At 40.3% G+C, this 12077-nt stretch overlaps 1 protein-coding gene across 12 annotated transcripts in view; it reads left to right on the forward strand.

Moving 5' to 3' along the window:
• The window catches only part of PPP6R3 (protein phosphatase 6 regulatory subunit 3), a 64393-nt gene that overhangs the window by 18459 nt on the left and 33857 nt on the right, over nt 1–12077 (forward strand). For 7 of the 12 annotated variants that reach the window (XM_076344312.1, XM_076344313.1, XM_076344311.1 and 4 more), the window contains 6 exons: nt 5313–5440; nt 7657–7889; nt 9370–9556; nt 10430–10567; nt 11101–11166; nt 11460–11572. In XM_076344312.1, the coding sequence (XP_076200427.1) occupies nt 5429–5440; nt 7657–7889; nt 9370–9556; nt 10430–10567; nt 11101–11166; nt 11460–11572 (749 nt within the window). In that variant the 5' untranslated portion in view covers nt 5313–5428. Of the gene's footprint in view, nt 1–5312; nt 5441–6411; nt 6513–7656; nt 7890–9369; nt 9557–10429; nt 10568–11100; nt 11167–11459; nt 11573–12077 lie in introns of those variants that run through there. The other 5 variants (XM_076344317.1, XM_076344315.1, XM_076344316.1 and 2 more) reach the window with 2 other exon arrangements.

The following is a 12077-nucleotide window of genomic DNA, read 5'->3' on the forward strand; positions in this document are numbered from 1 at the left end:
CTACTAAAAAGTCTGTCCCCATCTCTCTTAAAAGCCCCCTTTAAGTATTGAAAGGCTGCAATAAGGTCTCCCTGGAGCCTTCTCTTCTCCAGGCTGAACAACCTCAATTCTCAGCCTTTCCCCATGGGAGACGGGTTCCATCCCTCTGATCATTTTTGTGACCCTCCTTTGGACCTGCTCCAACAGGTCCATGTCTTTGCTGAGTGCTCCAGAGCTGGATGTAGTACTCCAGGTGGGGGTCTCACCAGAGTGGAGTAGAGGGGCAGAATCACCTCCCTCAACCTGCTGACCATGCTTCTTTTGATGCAGCCCAGGATACAGTTGGCTTTCTGGGCTGAAAGCACACATTGTCGACTCGTGTCCAGCTTTTCATCCACCAGTACCCCCAAGTCCTTCTCAGCAGGGCTGCTCTCAATCCCCCAGCCTGTATTGATACTGGGGGTTGCCCCGACCCAGGTGCAGGACCTTGCACTTTGCCTTGTTGAACCTCATGAGGTTCACATGGGTCCACTTCTCCAGCTTGTCCAGGTCCCTCTGAATGGCATCCCATCCCTCAAGCATGTCAACTGCACCACTCAGCTTAGAGTCATTACAAATTTGCTGAGGGTGCACTAAATCCCACTGTCTGTCATTGATGAAGATATTAAACAGTACTGGTCCCAGTATGGACCCCTGAGGGATACCACTTGTCACTGATCTCCATCTGGACATTGAGCTGTTGACCACTACTCTCTGGATGCAACCATCCAACCAATTCTTCATCCACCGAACAGTCCATCCATCAAATCCGTATCTCTCCAGTTTAGAGAGAAGGATGTTGTGGGGGACTGTGTCAAAGGCCTTAGAGAAGTCCAGATAGATGACATCCGTAGCTCTTCCCGTGTCCACTGATGTAGTCACTCCACCACAGAAGGCCACTAAGTTGGTCAGGCAAGACTTTCCCTTGGTGAAGCCATGCTGGCTGTCTTGAATCACTTCCCTGTCCTCCATGTGCCTTAGCATAGCTTCCAGGAGGATCTGTTCCATGATCTTCCCAGGCACAGAGATGAGGCTTACAGGTATCTTTCACTAGATCAGGTTGCTCAAAGCCCCAGCCAACCTGACCTTGAACACTTCCAGGGATGGGACATACACAGCTTCTCTGGGCAACCTGCTCCAGTGTCTCACCACCCTCATGACGAGAGGCAGTTCCCTAAGCCTGCCCTTGTGTGCTGTGTGCCCCAGCCCCTCACCATCTCGAAGGTCCTGGGCTGGGTCCACACCCCACACATCAATGTCTTTTCTGGACTAGGGAGACCAGGAGGGAACAGAGGAGTCCAGATGCAGTCGCCAAAGTACTAAATAAGAGAGGAGGAAAGCATTTTTACTGTTATTTTCTTGTTTTAGTGTTTTGGGGGTTTTTTAAATTGTTTATTGCCCAACCTTGAAAAGAACTCCTAATGAAGCAGCTAGAAGGGACCTTAATGCTGCAGGCCAGCACTTCTTCCTGGCAGAACTGTAGTCTTCTGCTTCTCTAAAGGAACAGCTGTCTCAAACTTCTTTGCTTGATTTGTTGCTGTTCTTCATGCGCCACCACAGAGGGTCTGGCTTCATGTTCAACCACCCATCGGGCAGCCTTCTTGTCCTTAGACTGAAGAAACCCCACCTCCAGGCCCCAGAGACCTCGGTGGCCCTCCAAGGGACGACTCCTGTCACCCCCGTGCAGCAGCCCAGTGGAAGCCAGGTCATCTCATACCCTTTTCTTGGGGCTCAAGAGATGGGCAGAAGAGGTGGCCTCCCTTTGGGGGGGGGGGGAGGGGATGGGGGATGGAAAAGAGAAGGGCTCACACCACCTGTGGCAATCAATAAAATAATTGTTAATGCTGGGAGATGGAATAGGTGAGCCTGTAGGACAGCCAGGTGCAGAGGCTCGGCCTCCTGGCTAATGTCAGGTGTGGAGGCTGGGCGCTCCTGCGATGCTGTGTTGATGGTGTCATGGAGGGGAGCCCTGGCATGGTGTAGTGGTGCTAGGGGAGCCATGCAGGAGGTGGATCCACTTCTACTAGTTCTTCCTGATCTTTGGGTGGACCCACCTCCATGAGCTCCACACCATCAGCCACGTGAGTGATGGCCATCGCTACTGTGTGGCTGATGGTGCCCCCCCTCTGACGCTGCTTCCTCTTCCTCTGTGTCTCCTGCAACTGCCTATCTGCCTTCCCACACACAAGTGAGCAGCCACTTGCCTTGCTGCTGTGGGACCTCTTTGTTCCAATCATCCTTGGAATCTGAGGGCCTTGAAGTTCAGCAAATTGTGGGCCAGCTGCTGGGGTCCCTGTATTTATAGGGCCTGGAACAAAAGGCAGTAAGGTGGCTTGTCACATTAGGATACCACTGTGATGGCAATGCATGTGGTCAAATATGGCTGTTCTGGGAGATGGGGGGGCTGTGGCCTCAAAGATGCCCTCGTGGAAGGAGGAGGAGGGTTGGGGGTGCTGAGGGCCCCTTTCCTGGGGATTGCTCCCCTGTGCTGTTCTGCTGCCCCTTGGACACAGGGACTGCCCTCCATCTCCTCTCATGTGCCTGGGCTCCAGCCCCTTCCTCATCCTGTGCCTGGATTCCCCTGGATGAGATAGTGGCAACAGTGTTGCAGGAGGGTTGGGGGTCCTCAGTGACTTCCCACTGACCTGGCTGCCTGCAAGTGGTGCAGTCCCCTGTGCCTGACGGTGGCTGAGAAGGGGGTGAAGCATCCAGACATCCCGCAGACGGAAAGGGAGGCGCAGCCAGCCTATGCAAGGTCTCTCAGCCCTCCATAAAAGAATTGTTGATTGGTTTTGTTTTCCTTTAGTATCTTTTCTAGTTTGCTATGTCCTTTTGGAAATGGGAGGACTAGGACTGTGCAGAGTATTTGAAATACGGGTGCAGTATGTATTGAATTGTTGAGGTAAAGGTGTTTGTATTTTGTGTTCTATTTCATTCCTTTTAACTTCAAACCATCTATTGGCTCCCTCCTCCACAAAGTTTCAAAGAAACTTCACTAGCTTATAATCATAAAAATCTAATTAAGATTAGTGTAAGTAATGGAGTATTTCTCAAATTAATTTCCACTAGGGCTCACATTCGTGGCCTGAACAGGCTGTTCTGACACTGAAGAGACTGCTACATCTTACTTTGTATTCACATGAGATTTTTATTCTATGTCATATTGATCTACATTTTGTTTAAGAAATGTAGAAACTGTACCATGAAAAAACTCTCCTGTATTACTGCTTTTTTTAAATTTGTGATTGCTGGATGTAATGTAAAGTAATGTAGTTAAATCTAGGGACTTGAAACAGTAACTTTTATCTTTCTAGCTAATAACACTTACAACGAACCTCACTGCTTTAATGGAAAATAAGTTTATTTCCAAATAGATTATTGGGTAAGTATGGTCTCTATTGTATTATTTGAAGTATTTAGAAATAAAACTATGGAATAGTTAAGAGCAGAGGTTTTACACTACTTAAAAACCATACTATTTTAATGGAATAGAAGATAAAGAATTCCTTATTTTTCCCCTGAACTCTCAGTGCAGAAGAAGCAATGTAAGTATGTTTCTGTATGTGAAAGACTCTTTCTTGCATTCATCAAGTGGAAAAAGTGGGGAATTCAGTTATGGCATAACGGTGTATTGCTATAAATTACCATTGCTTTACAGAAAAGAACTGTTTTGGTCCAGATCTTCAAGCTAGAATGCTGGTGTCTTATTTTTTCATATTATTTTGTTCAAATTGCCCTTGATTCCAGACTAAATGCATAAGTGCTTAATTTTCCCATTTAATAGGTCCTGGGATATTTAATGCTTTGAGGAATTGTGCCCCAGCCTGCAAAGGACAGGCAGTTGTAGACAGCAGGTTTACAATGGGTGATGCTCTAGCTGAGTGAAATAGGCAGTTTAAAAAGTAGTCACTAGAGTGTCTTCTCTGTCAATTTGGGTGACTGGTAATTCTGTTTAGCTCTAAAATTTTTTCAGACATGCACTGGTGCTTAGCTTTGTTTTGAACAGATGGTCCATTTCCAGTGTCAAATTAAGCACTTTATAAATGCTAATATGGTGTCTAATTACTGTCCATCATTTGGAGAAAGGAAAAAAACCAAAATTGGAAACTAATTATATATACCTAGGGACTAACTGGTTGAGGTTATGTGAAGCTGGCAGAAGGGCATGCTTAGCATTTTAAAGAAATCACTTAATGCATTTAAAGGTCTTAAATGTTGGTAAATTCTCTTAATGATAAAGCATAAGAATTTATCTTCATCATTACTTTGTGTCATGTGTGGTAACATAGTGTGGTTTTCTTCAGCTGTAGTAGGCAGAAGACTTCATTTTTTTTCTGGTCTGAAAGGATCATGTCTAAGCTTTATTTCTTCCCTTTAGCAAACAATTCAAGTGAGAATTTCACTTACCTGTATCTCAGAGCAGTTGACAGGTTTTCTTCATTTTGGTGAACTGCTTTCTTTTGTTTCAGATTTAAGTCAGGTGTTTACTACATGGAATGTTATTTCAGCATTCATTCAGAGAAAAATCTGTTAACAATATTAACTAAGAAAACAAAGCAATATTTTTCTGAATGCTAGGTGTTCCTTAGGATCTTGAATTGTCATAACTTGTACATCAGCAAGTTGATGTAAACTTTCAGAAGTACTGTTTATATGAATTGGAAGTCTGTTAGTCTTGCTTGATGGGAACTTTCAGAGATTATGGAAAGCTAACTCAAGCTACAAAAGACAGTCAAATATCTGCAGCAGCTTTAGCATCTTTAACACAATTTTTCTTTCCACATCTGAGAGTTTTTTTGTATTATCCTGGATTATTTTGCTTTTTGCAGTATCTAATCTTGAGCACGTCTTGTATTTGGCAGTCTTCTGCATCTTGCATTGAATCCACATGTTGTGATTTTTCTGCTCTTATTGGCAATGGAGTTGAACATTGGGAGTAACACAACCCAATTGACCTGTGGAGTTCATCATAAATTTGCAGATAGTGAAATTTTGCGAAGAGCGCTCCTGATTTGTGGACGTAAGGCCTAATTCTGACTCTTTCAAATTTCAGTCCCATTAATAAAGCATGAAGATAATTCAAAATTTCAGAATTGGTAGGTTTTGAGAGGGAGGGTAGAACAGTAGGCTCTGGCAAGAATAACAATAACTTTTGTTTTTAAAACTTCCATTCAGAACTATGGTAGGCTGATTCTGTAGTCAGTGATAACACCTAAGAAAATTCTCTTCTCTTCAGGGTTCCTGGACTTCCTCTTTGGCAAATTTTATGTTGTTTATTTTTCCTTATTTCAAAGGACCTGGGCTCCTGTTGAAAAGTGATGGAATAATCTCTGGCCGGCACCTGACATGTTGAGGGAGCACCCCCTAAAAGAGCTTGCCTGGGAGACAGTTTGTGAAATAACGCAGTAACATGTTTGCAGTAGTATGCCTCTTTTTTGTTGTTGCTATTTTCCGTTGTTGAATTTCTCTTGAAATAAGTAACTGAGAAATAAATTGAAGCTACTGAACTGCAGAGGGATTTACATCTGGAATTAGCATTGATAGTGGTTACTTGCAAAGATGCTACTTTCATAATTGGGGCAAGGGGAGGGATTTGATCTACTTTCTAGAGGCTTAAAACAAACAAAAAAAACCATCCTGTGACTTTAATAATGCACTAGTTTCACTTGCTTACAGTAAGTCTGTGTGTAGCCTGAATACCCACAAGCTAGTGTTTTTAATATCAACTTTGTATAACTTGATTTAAACTAACTTGTGAGATCAGGTATTTTGAACCCTGCTTGTAAGTTTACTAATACTTTCAGTAGAAAAGATTTTTTTTTCTCTTTTTTAACCACTTAATCCTTGCATGGGATCTCAGTTGATAAGTACTGATACTGCGATTGAAATTAGCTGTACCTTTTCCCGATTTATTTTGTTTGACTCCCATATCTTTAAACAGAAAGCTATGTAATCTGGGGGCAGCTATGTATGCTTAAAACTTCTGACAAAAGGTTAAGCAAAGTAAGGTGGTATTAAGTGATCGGTGTTTAATGGTTAAAGAAACAATGAAAACCCTAAAAGCAATTAAAACTTCTCCATAGTGAGTATACCAGACTTTTCAATATTTAAGCCAAATACTGGAAGTCTTGCTAATTAAGAGTCATAAGGGTTTTGCTGGATTCTTGGACTCGTATCTGTTTTCTAAACTGCTCAAGTACTAAATCTGACACTTCACTGTTCGAAATAGCTGCAGTTTGCATGCTGAATCCTTTTTAGCTTGGAAATAAATGCTTAAAGCTGTCTACCTCTTAGTTTGCATAAGAATTAGATATTTCTGTTTTAGTTTTCGTAGTTTTTATGTGTATGACAAGCATAGTTTGATTATTGTCTTTAAGCTTGCTCCTGCATGCAACCTGCAGCCTACAGAAGTGTTCTCACTAAAATAGTACTATTCCCCTACATTCTACGCAGTAACTACATGTCCTCGCAACTGATGATGTCGCTAATGCACAGTAACGTATTGAATTAATCCTTGACATTTGGAAGGCAGTTACTAAAGGAGTGTTTCTTTCCTTATTTAAATGAGTACTGCTCAAAACCATGCTGCTTCTAATTGTAAGGAAGGTTTCTCTTGCTGTTCTCTAGTATCTGTAGTATCTCTTTCAATCCACTTAAATTCTGCATTCGCATAAGACCAGCTGATACTGTGTCAGACGTTAAATGTCATGTAAAAGCCCAGTTTGGAGAAGGGGGAATGGAGCGAATGCTTGTAATGAGCTTAATGAGAGGTGAAAGCAGGAGCTTACTGGATTTATCGTAGACTGAAACAGTCTTTTCTGATAGCACAGTTGTCTCAGTAGCAACTGTTTGCAAGGTGTCTTAGAGCAACAAAACTAACATGGAGGTGCCAAAGCATTTTATAAGGAAAGGTTAAGTTGCTCATCCTTATACATCTCTGTTACAGCCTTTTACAATGTTTCAGTGGTTGGGGCCACTGCCTTTTCATGTGTTTGCATAAGATATTTTATTGTCCCTTGTTCTTCCTCCTGTGTCAAGTTTGTACAGTGAGAGAGTAGGTCCTGTGTTGAAATTAGCTCCAGCAATTTGATGTGTCCTGCCTGCAAATTAAAATTATTATAATTCTTCCACCTTTATAGGTGTGTTCTTCAACGGTAAGGGTGGTACTCTAGTGCATTTATGCAGGTCCATTTTATCTTCTCTCAGCTCTATTAATTGCTGAGCAAGTTGTTCTGAATCTAAGACTGGGTGCATAGATTAAAAACAAAGGTTGCGAAGAGCAAATTCAATAAATTGAAAACCGAAGTTATCCTTTTTTCTTTAATGCAGATTAGCATGTTCCTTTCATGTTAGTAAAACCCTGGAGCTGCCTAACTTTATCTTTGGATGTTAAAATATTGGCTGTTGCTACAGGTACAAAAATTACTACGGTGTATTCAGTCACTTTAATCAAGCCTGATTTTGTAGCTTTTGATTGTCAGCATCTACTGTTGTGTCTCATTTGAGTTCTAGAAAGTTTCTATGCATGCAGGTACCTTTGGGGTTAGAAGCTATGATATACTACTGTGAAGTGTTACTACAAATACTGCTTAAATAGATTTGTAAACTTAATGCTTTGTGTATATTCTTCTTATCCAGACCAGCATGTTTTGGAAATTTGATCTCCATTCGTCATCCCACATAGATACACTCCTAGAGAGAGAAGATGTAACACTGAAAGAATTGATGGATGAAGAGGATGTTCTGCAAGAGTGCAAGGCTCAAAATCGCAAACTTATAGAGTTTCTGCTGAAGTCAGAATGTTTGGAAGACTTAGTTTCATTTATTATCGAAGAGCCACCTCAAGACATGGATGAAAAAATTCGTTATAAGTAGGAAAACTTTTGGGGGTGGGGGAGACTTGGGAAGGTGGAAAGAGGGGTAACTTACTCCAGTTAATTTGATAGTGTGTTTTGAATCCCTGCGTGCTGGTGTGTAGTACAATACTGGTATCTTTAGAGTAAGTTTGTTTTCAAGGGGCTTTGTAGAACTTTTAAATAAATCATTCTAATATTTGCTTATCTTTCAAATGGAAGCCTCTAATCCACAAATGCTTCCAAAACCAATTGCTGTCCAAAGGAGGCTTATGAAAACAAATAATCAGAACTCGCATGAAGAATCTTGTAGTTGTGATTATTAAGAAAGTAGTTGAATGAAAAACCCTATTTGGGTAGTATAGTTAAGTGCTTAGCTTTGTCTTATCGATGGTTGATAAGATGTTTTGAAGATGCTTATTTAGAAGGTCTATAGCACTCCTTGGAAGAAGGTACTTAACGTCTAATTGCTGGTGTTTTCCTTTGCAGAGCTAGAACTGTAAGAATTGGGTACGGCCATGACTTCAGCTAGTTTGCTGAGAAGGTTCAAACTCAAAAGTCAACTTAGCAATTCGTATAAAAGCACTTCTACCATTTTTGGCCTATTTTAGAGTTGTCTATGCAGAAAGCTGCTTTTTTTTCTTAAAACGATATGTAAAAAAACAATGTGAAATAAGCTACACTGTTAGTTGCAGCACTTTACCGTTTCTGGTAAACCAAGCCTCCTGTAAGTGTTTCTAGTAGAGTTTGAAATTGAAGCATCTTTCACTTAGAAACCTTAAGCTGCTGATGCTGTCAAAATTACCTTTAGTATGAGTGGGTGATAGTACTGTCAAATACAGGAAATTACTGGTCTTGATGGCCTCTTAGTTTAATTACTCAGTGTTCTGAACTGTGCTTCTGACTGTCGTGAAGCAGTACTAGCTGGTTTTGCAGACTTTGTCAGACTTTGACTAGTTTACTAAATTTCTACATAATTGCAATATATATTAAAAAAATATATATATAAAATCCTGAAGATATTCTTTTTGAGCTTTTTTAATATAATCCCTGTTATATTAGAAGGGGCAAACACTGCTCCCTCCCCAGTATCAGTCCAGTACTATCAGTCTGCTTAACTTCTTGGTAACTAACTTTTTTCCCTTCAAAAAAAGAAGTGGCTTCTGAAATGAGAGATCAGTACTTGAACAGGTGGATTTAATGATAGAACAGATGGATTTAACAATAGATCTTAAAATAAAAGTTCGCCCTTTCCTTTCCCCACTTCCCTAGTGTTGTCCTATTGCTGCTGAAGAACAGAGTAGTCCATTTCTACAAGCTCTGTTCTTTCATTTAAGGCTGAATGTGCAGTTATGTTACCTTGCAGTAGTTTGCTGCTTTAATTAGGGCAGACAAACCCTGCTTGAAAACTTGATAAGAAGCTTACTAGGTTCTGAATTCAGAGCTGGAAGTATGACAACATTGAAGTATGAGATATTATTTCTTTCCTTTTCCCCAGATATCCAAACATATCGTGTGAGCTGCTTACATCAGATATCTCGCAGATCAATGATAGGCTGGGAGAAGAAGAATCCTTACTTATGAAACTGTACAGCTTCCTCTTAAATGAATCTCCTCTAAACCCTTTACTAGCCAGTTTCTTCAGCAAGGTGCTAAGTATTCTTATAAGCAGAAAACCAGAACAGGTAAATATTTACAAGCTCTCCAATTTAACAGGTGCTCTAATAAAGTCGTAGTACTCAGCAATGCTGCTTTAAGACTACACATTTGAGGAATAGCAGCAGAGTCAAAAAAGAGCGTTTAACTTCTATACTAACTGAAGACACCAACTTTTTATGGTATGCACAGGATTAAAAAAATATATCTGGATGAGTAAAGATGTATTTGATTCAGATTTGCCTGAGCTATTTGTGCAGTGTGTGAGTGCTTACCTTTTAGCTTAGCTCAGTATTTTATATGATGATATTTGCATTAATTGCTGTTAGAAGTGAAGGTAAGTGAATTGAATCAGTGGGAGTGGGTCTGATTTGGTGTGAAGAATTATTATAGAACAAGGTAAGAGACGTTTGGAGTCCTTGTCGTACTTTGTGTTCATGAGGCCCAGTACTGCAACAGCTGTAATGACTGGCTCTCGCACCTGAGCAAATTAAATCTGTGACTCTGTTCTGCATCTTTAATTTAGCAAGCTCTGTGTTTGTATTATGTTAAGGTTTTGCTGTGTCAAGCTTTGCTCACTAAGCGGGGATGAGAACAATTCATACCCAAAAGGAAGGTTGACTGTGCATTGGATTATAAGTAGTTTATGGTCAGCAAGTTGGGCTTGAGAGGAAGCCCAAGACACACTGCACATAGTATAGATCTGTCCTGTGCCACTTTTGCTACTCTATACACATGTATTATTTTATCTTGCCTTGTACTGCAAGCTTTAAGTGGCAAAAGTGTTTAAGAAGTTCTCATTTATTTTCTCCATTTGGTGGGAGAGAGAAACTAAAACTGGTTGGTGTAATTTACCATGTAAAATACAGATAAGCAAATGTAAGCTTCTTTTTAATTTCTAGATTGTGGATTTTTTAAAGAGGAAACATGATTTTGTAGACCTCATTATTAAGCACATCGGGACCTCTGCTATCATGGACTTGTTGCTCAGGCTACTGACTTGCATAGAACCACCACAGCCCCGGCAAGAAGTGTTAAATGTAAGTAAAATGTCTCAAAGGATTTTTGTCTGACATGTGAACTGTAAGGTGGCTTATCTTCTGCTGGTTTTTGCTAAGTTTATTTCTTAAATGTGCTGAAATTAGATGTGCGGGGTTTTGTTTTTTTTTTTTTGCTTGGAGCTGCCAATACTCTTCCAGTGGAGCCACAGCACTGGTGGGGATAACTTAGAAGCTGAGTGGCTGGTCTCTTTCCCTGGTCTTTAATATCTAACTTAAAACTGCCAGATGCATTTTTAAAAATGTTTTGGACCTTACTGAACACTTTTTTGGCATCAGAAAGTTATTTTTAAAATTATACGTAAGGCTTTCTTCTTTACAGTTGCTCAGAAACATTGATTTTACTTTTTTACTTTTTTCCTTTTTTCTGAAGTATTGTTAGTCCTTGTTTAGAAATAGCGACAGCATGAGTCGTGGCAATTGTCAAACGACTTCTTTTAATTTCATTAATTTTAATTCATTTGATTCATTCACTTGGATAACATTGTTACTAACACCTACAAACACTTTTACAGTGGCTAAATGAGGAGAGAATTATCCAGCGGCTTGTGGAAATTGTACATCCGTCTCAAGATGAAGATGTAAGTATTAGTATGACACTCTTCTGGGTCTATCTGTTCAGCAAGTTGCTGTACAACATAGTATTAGAATTTTTTAGTTTTACTGTTTTCTGTTTGCTTTTTTCAGTAAGGTGATTTCATTTGAGGGGAGGGTGTGTGGGTTTTTTCTCCCCTTTGCCTCCCTTTGCCCCAGATGGTTTTTTGGGTAGGAGAAACTCTTGTCCAAGTTGAAACTTTCACCTTTTTTATTTGAAGAATTACAGTCCAGCATGTTATTACTCTTACAGTGAAAAGCTATGTTTTTTCTGTTCCAGAGGCATTCAAATGCATCACAGTCACTCTGTGAAATTATTCGTCTAAGCAGAGACCAGATGTTACAAGTACAGAACAGTACAGAACCAGATCCACTGCTTGCAAGTCTAGAGAAGTAAGTTGGCTTGCTGAATTTCTGATTTTATTTTCAGTTCATAAAAAACATAGTTTTTAACTTTTGACCTTGAAAACCTTTAGAAATGGCAAGCTCTGCTTTTCTTGGCTACTCATCTGTCTGTGTAATTTAAAATAACTCAGTGAGTAAGCAGAGCCCTCCTGGAGGACTTCCTTGAGGGGGGGCTGTCTCTGTTAAAGTATTTCCTGTGCTGCCAAAGTTAGTGGGATCAGACATGTGGAGGTCAGCTTGATATGTGCAGAGTAAACATGGGAGACTTTGTCTTTGATCTGTTATTTGTTTTAAGTTAATCTAAGTGTGTGTTTCTGCTGGAGGAGATTCTCCTGTATTCCCTTCTTCCTGGTTCTAGGTTTTTAGGTTTGTGTGGCTGTTACGACAAGCTGAATCAGGTTTTTGATCTGACTGAAAACTTACTTTTATAGTGTTGGTTGTCAGATCAAAAAACTAGATCAATGGAAGAAATAGGAAAATATGATTGGGGCAG

The sequence above is a fragment of the Aptenodytes patagonicus genome, chromosome 7 (genome assembly GCF_965638725.1).
Source record: "Aptenodytes patagonicus chromosome 7, bAptPat1.pri.cur, whole genome shotgun sequence".
Classification (NCBI taxonomy): Eukaryota; Metazoa; Chordata; class Aves; order Sphenisciformes; family Spheniscidae; genus Aptenodytes; species Aptenodytes patagonicus.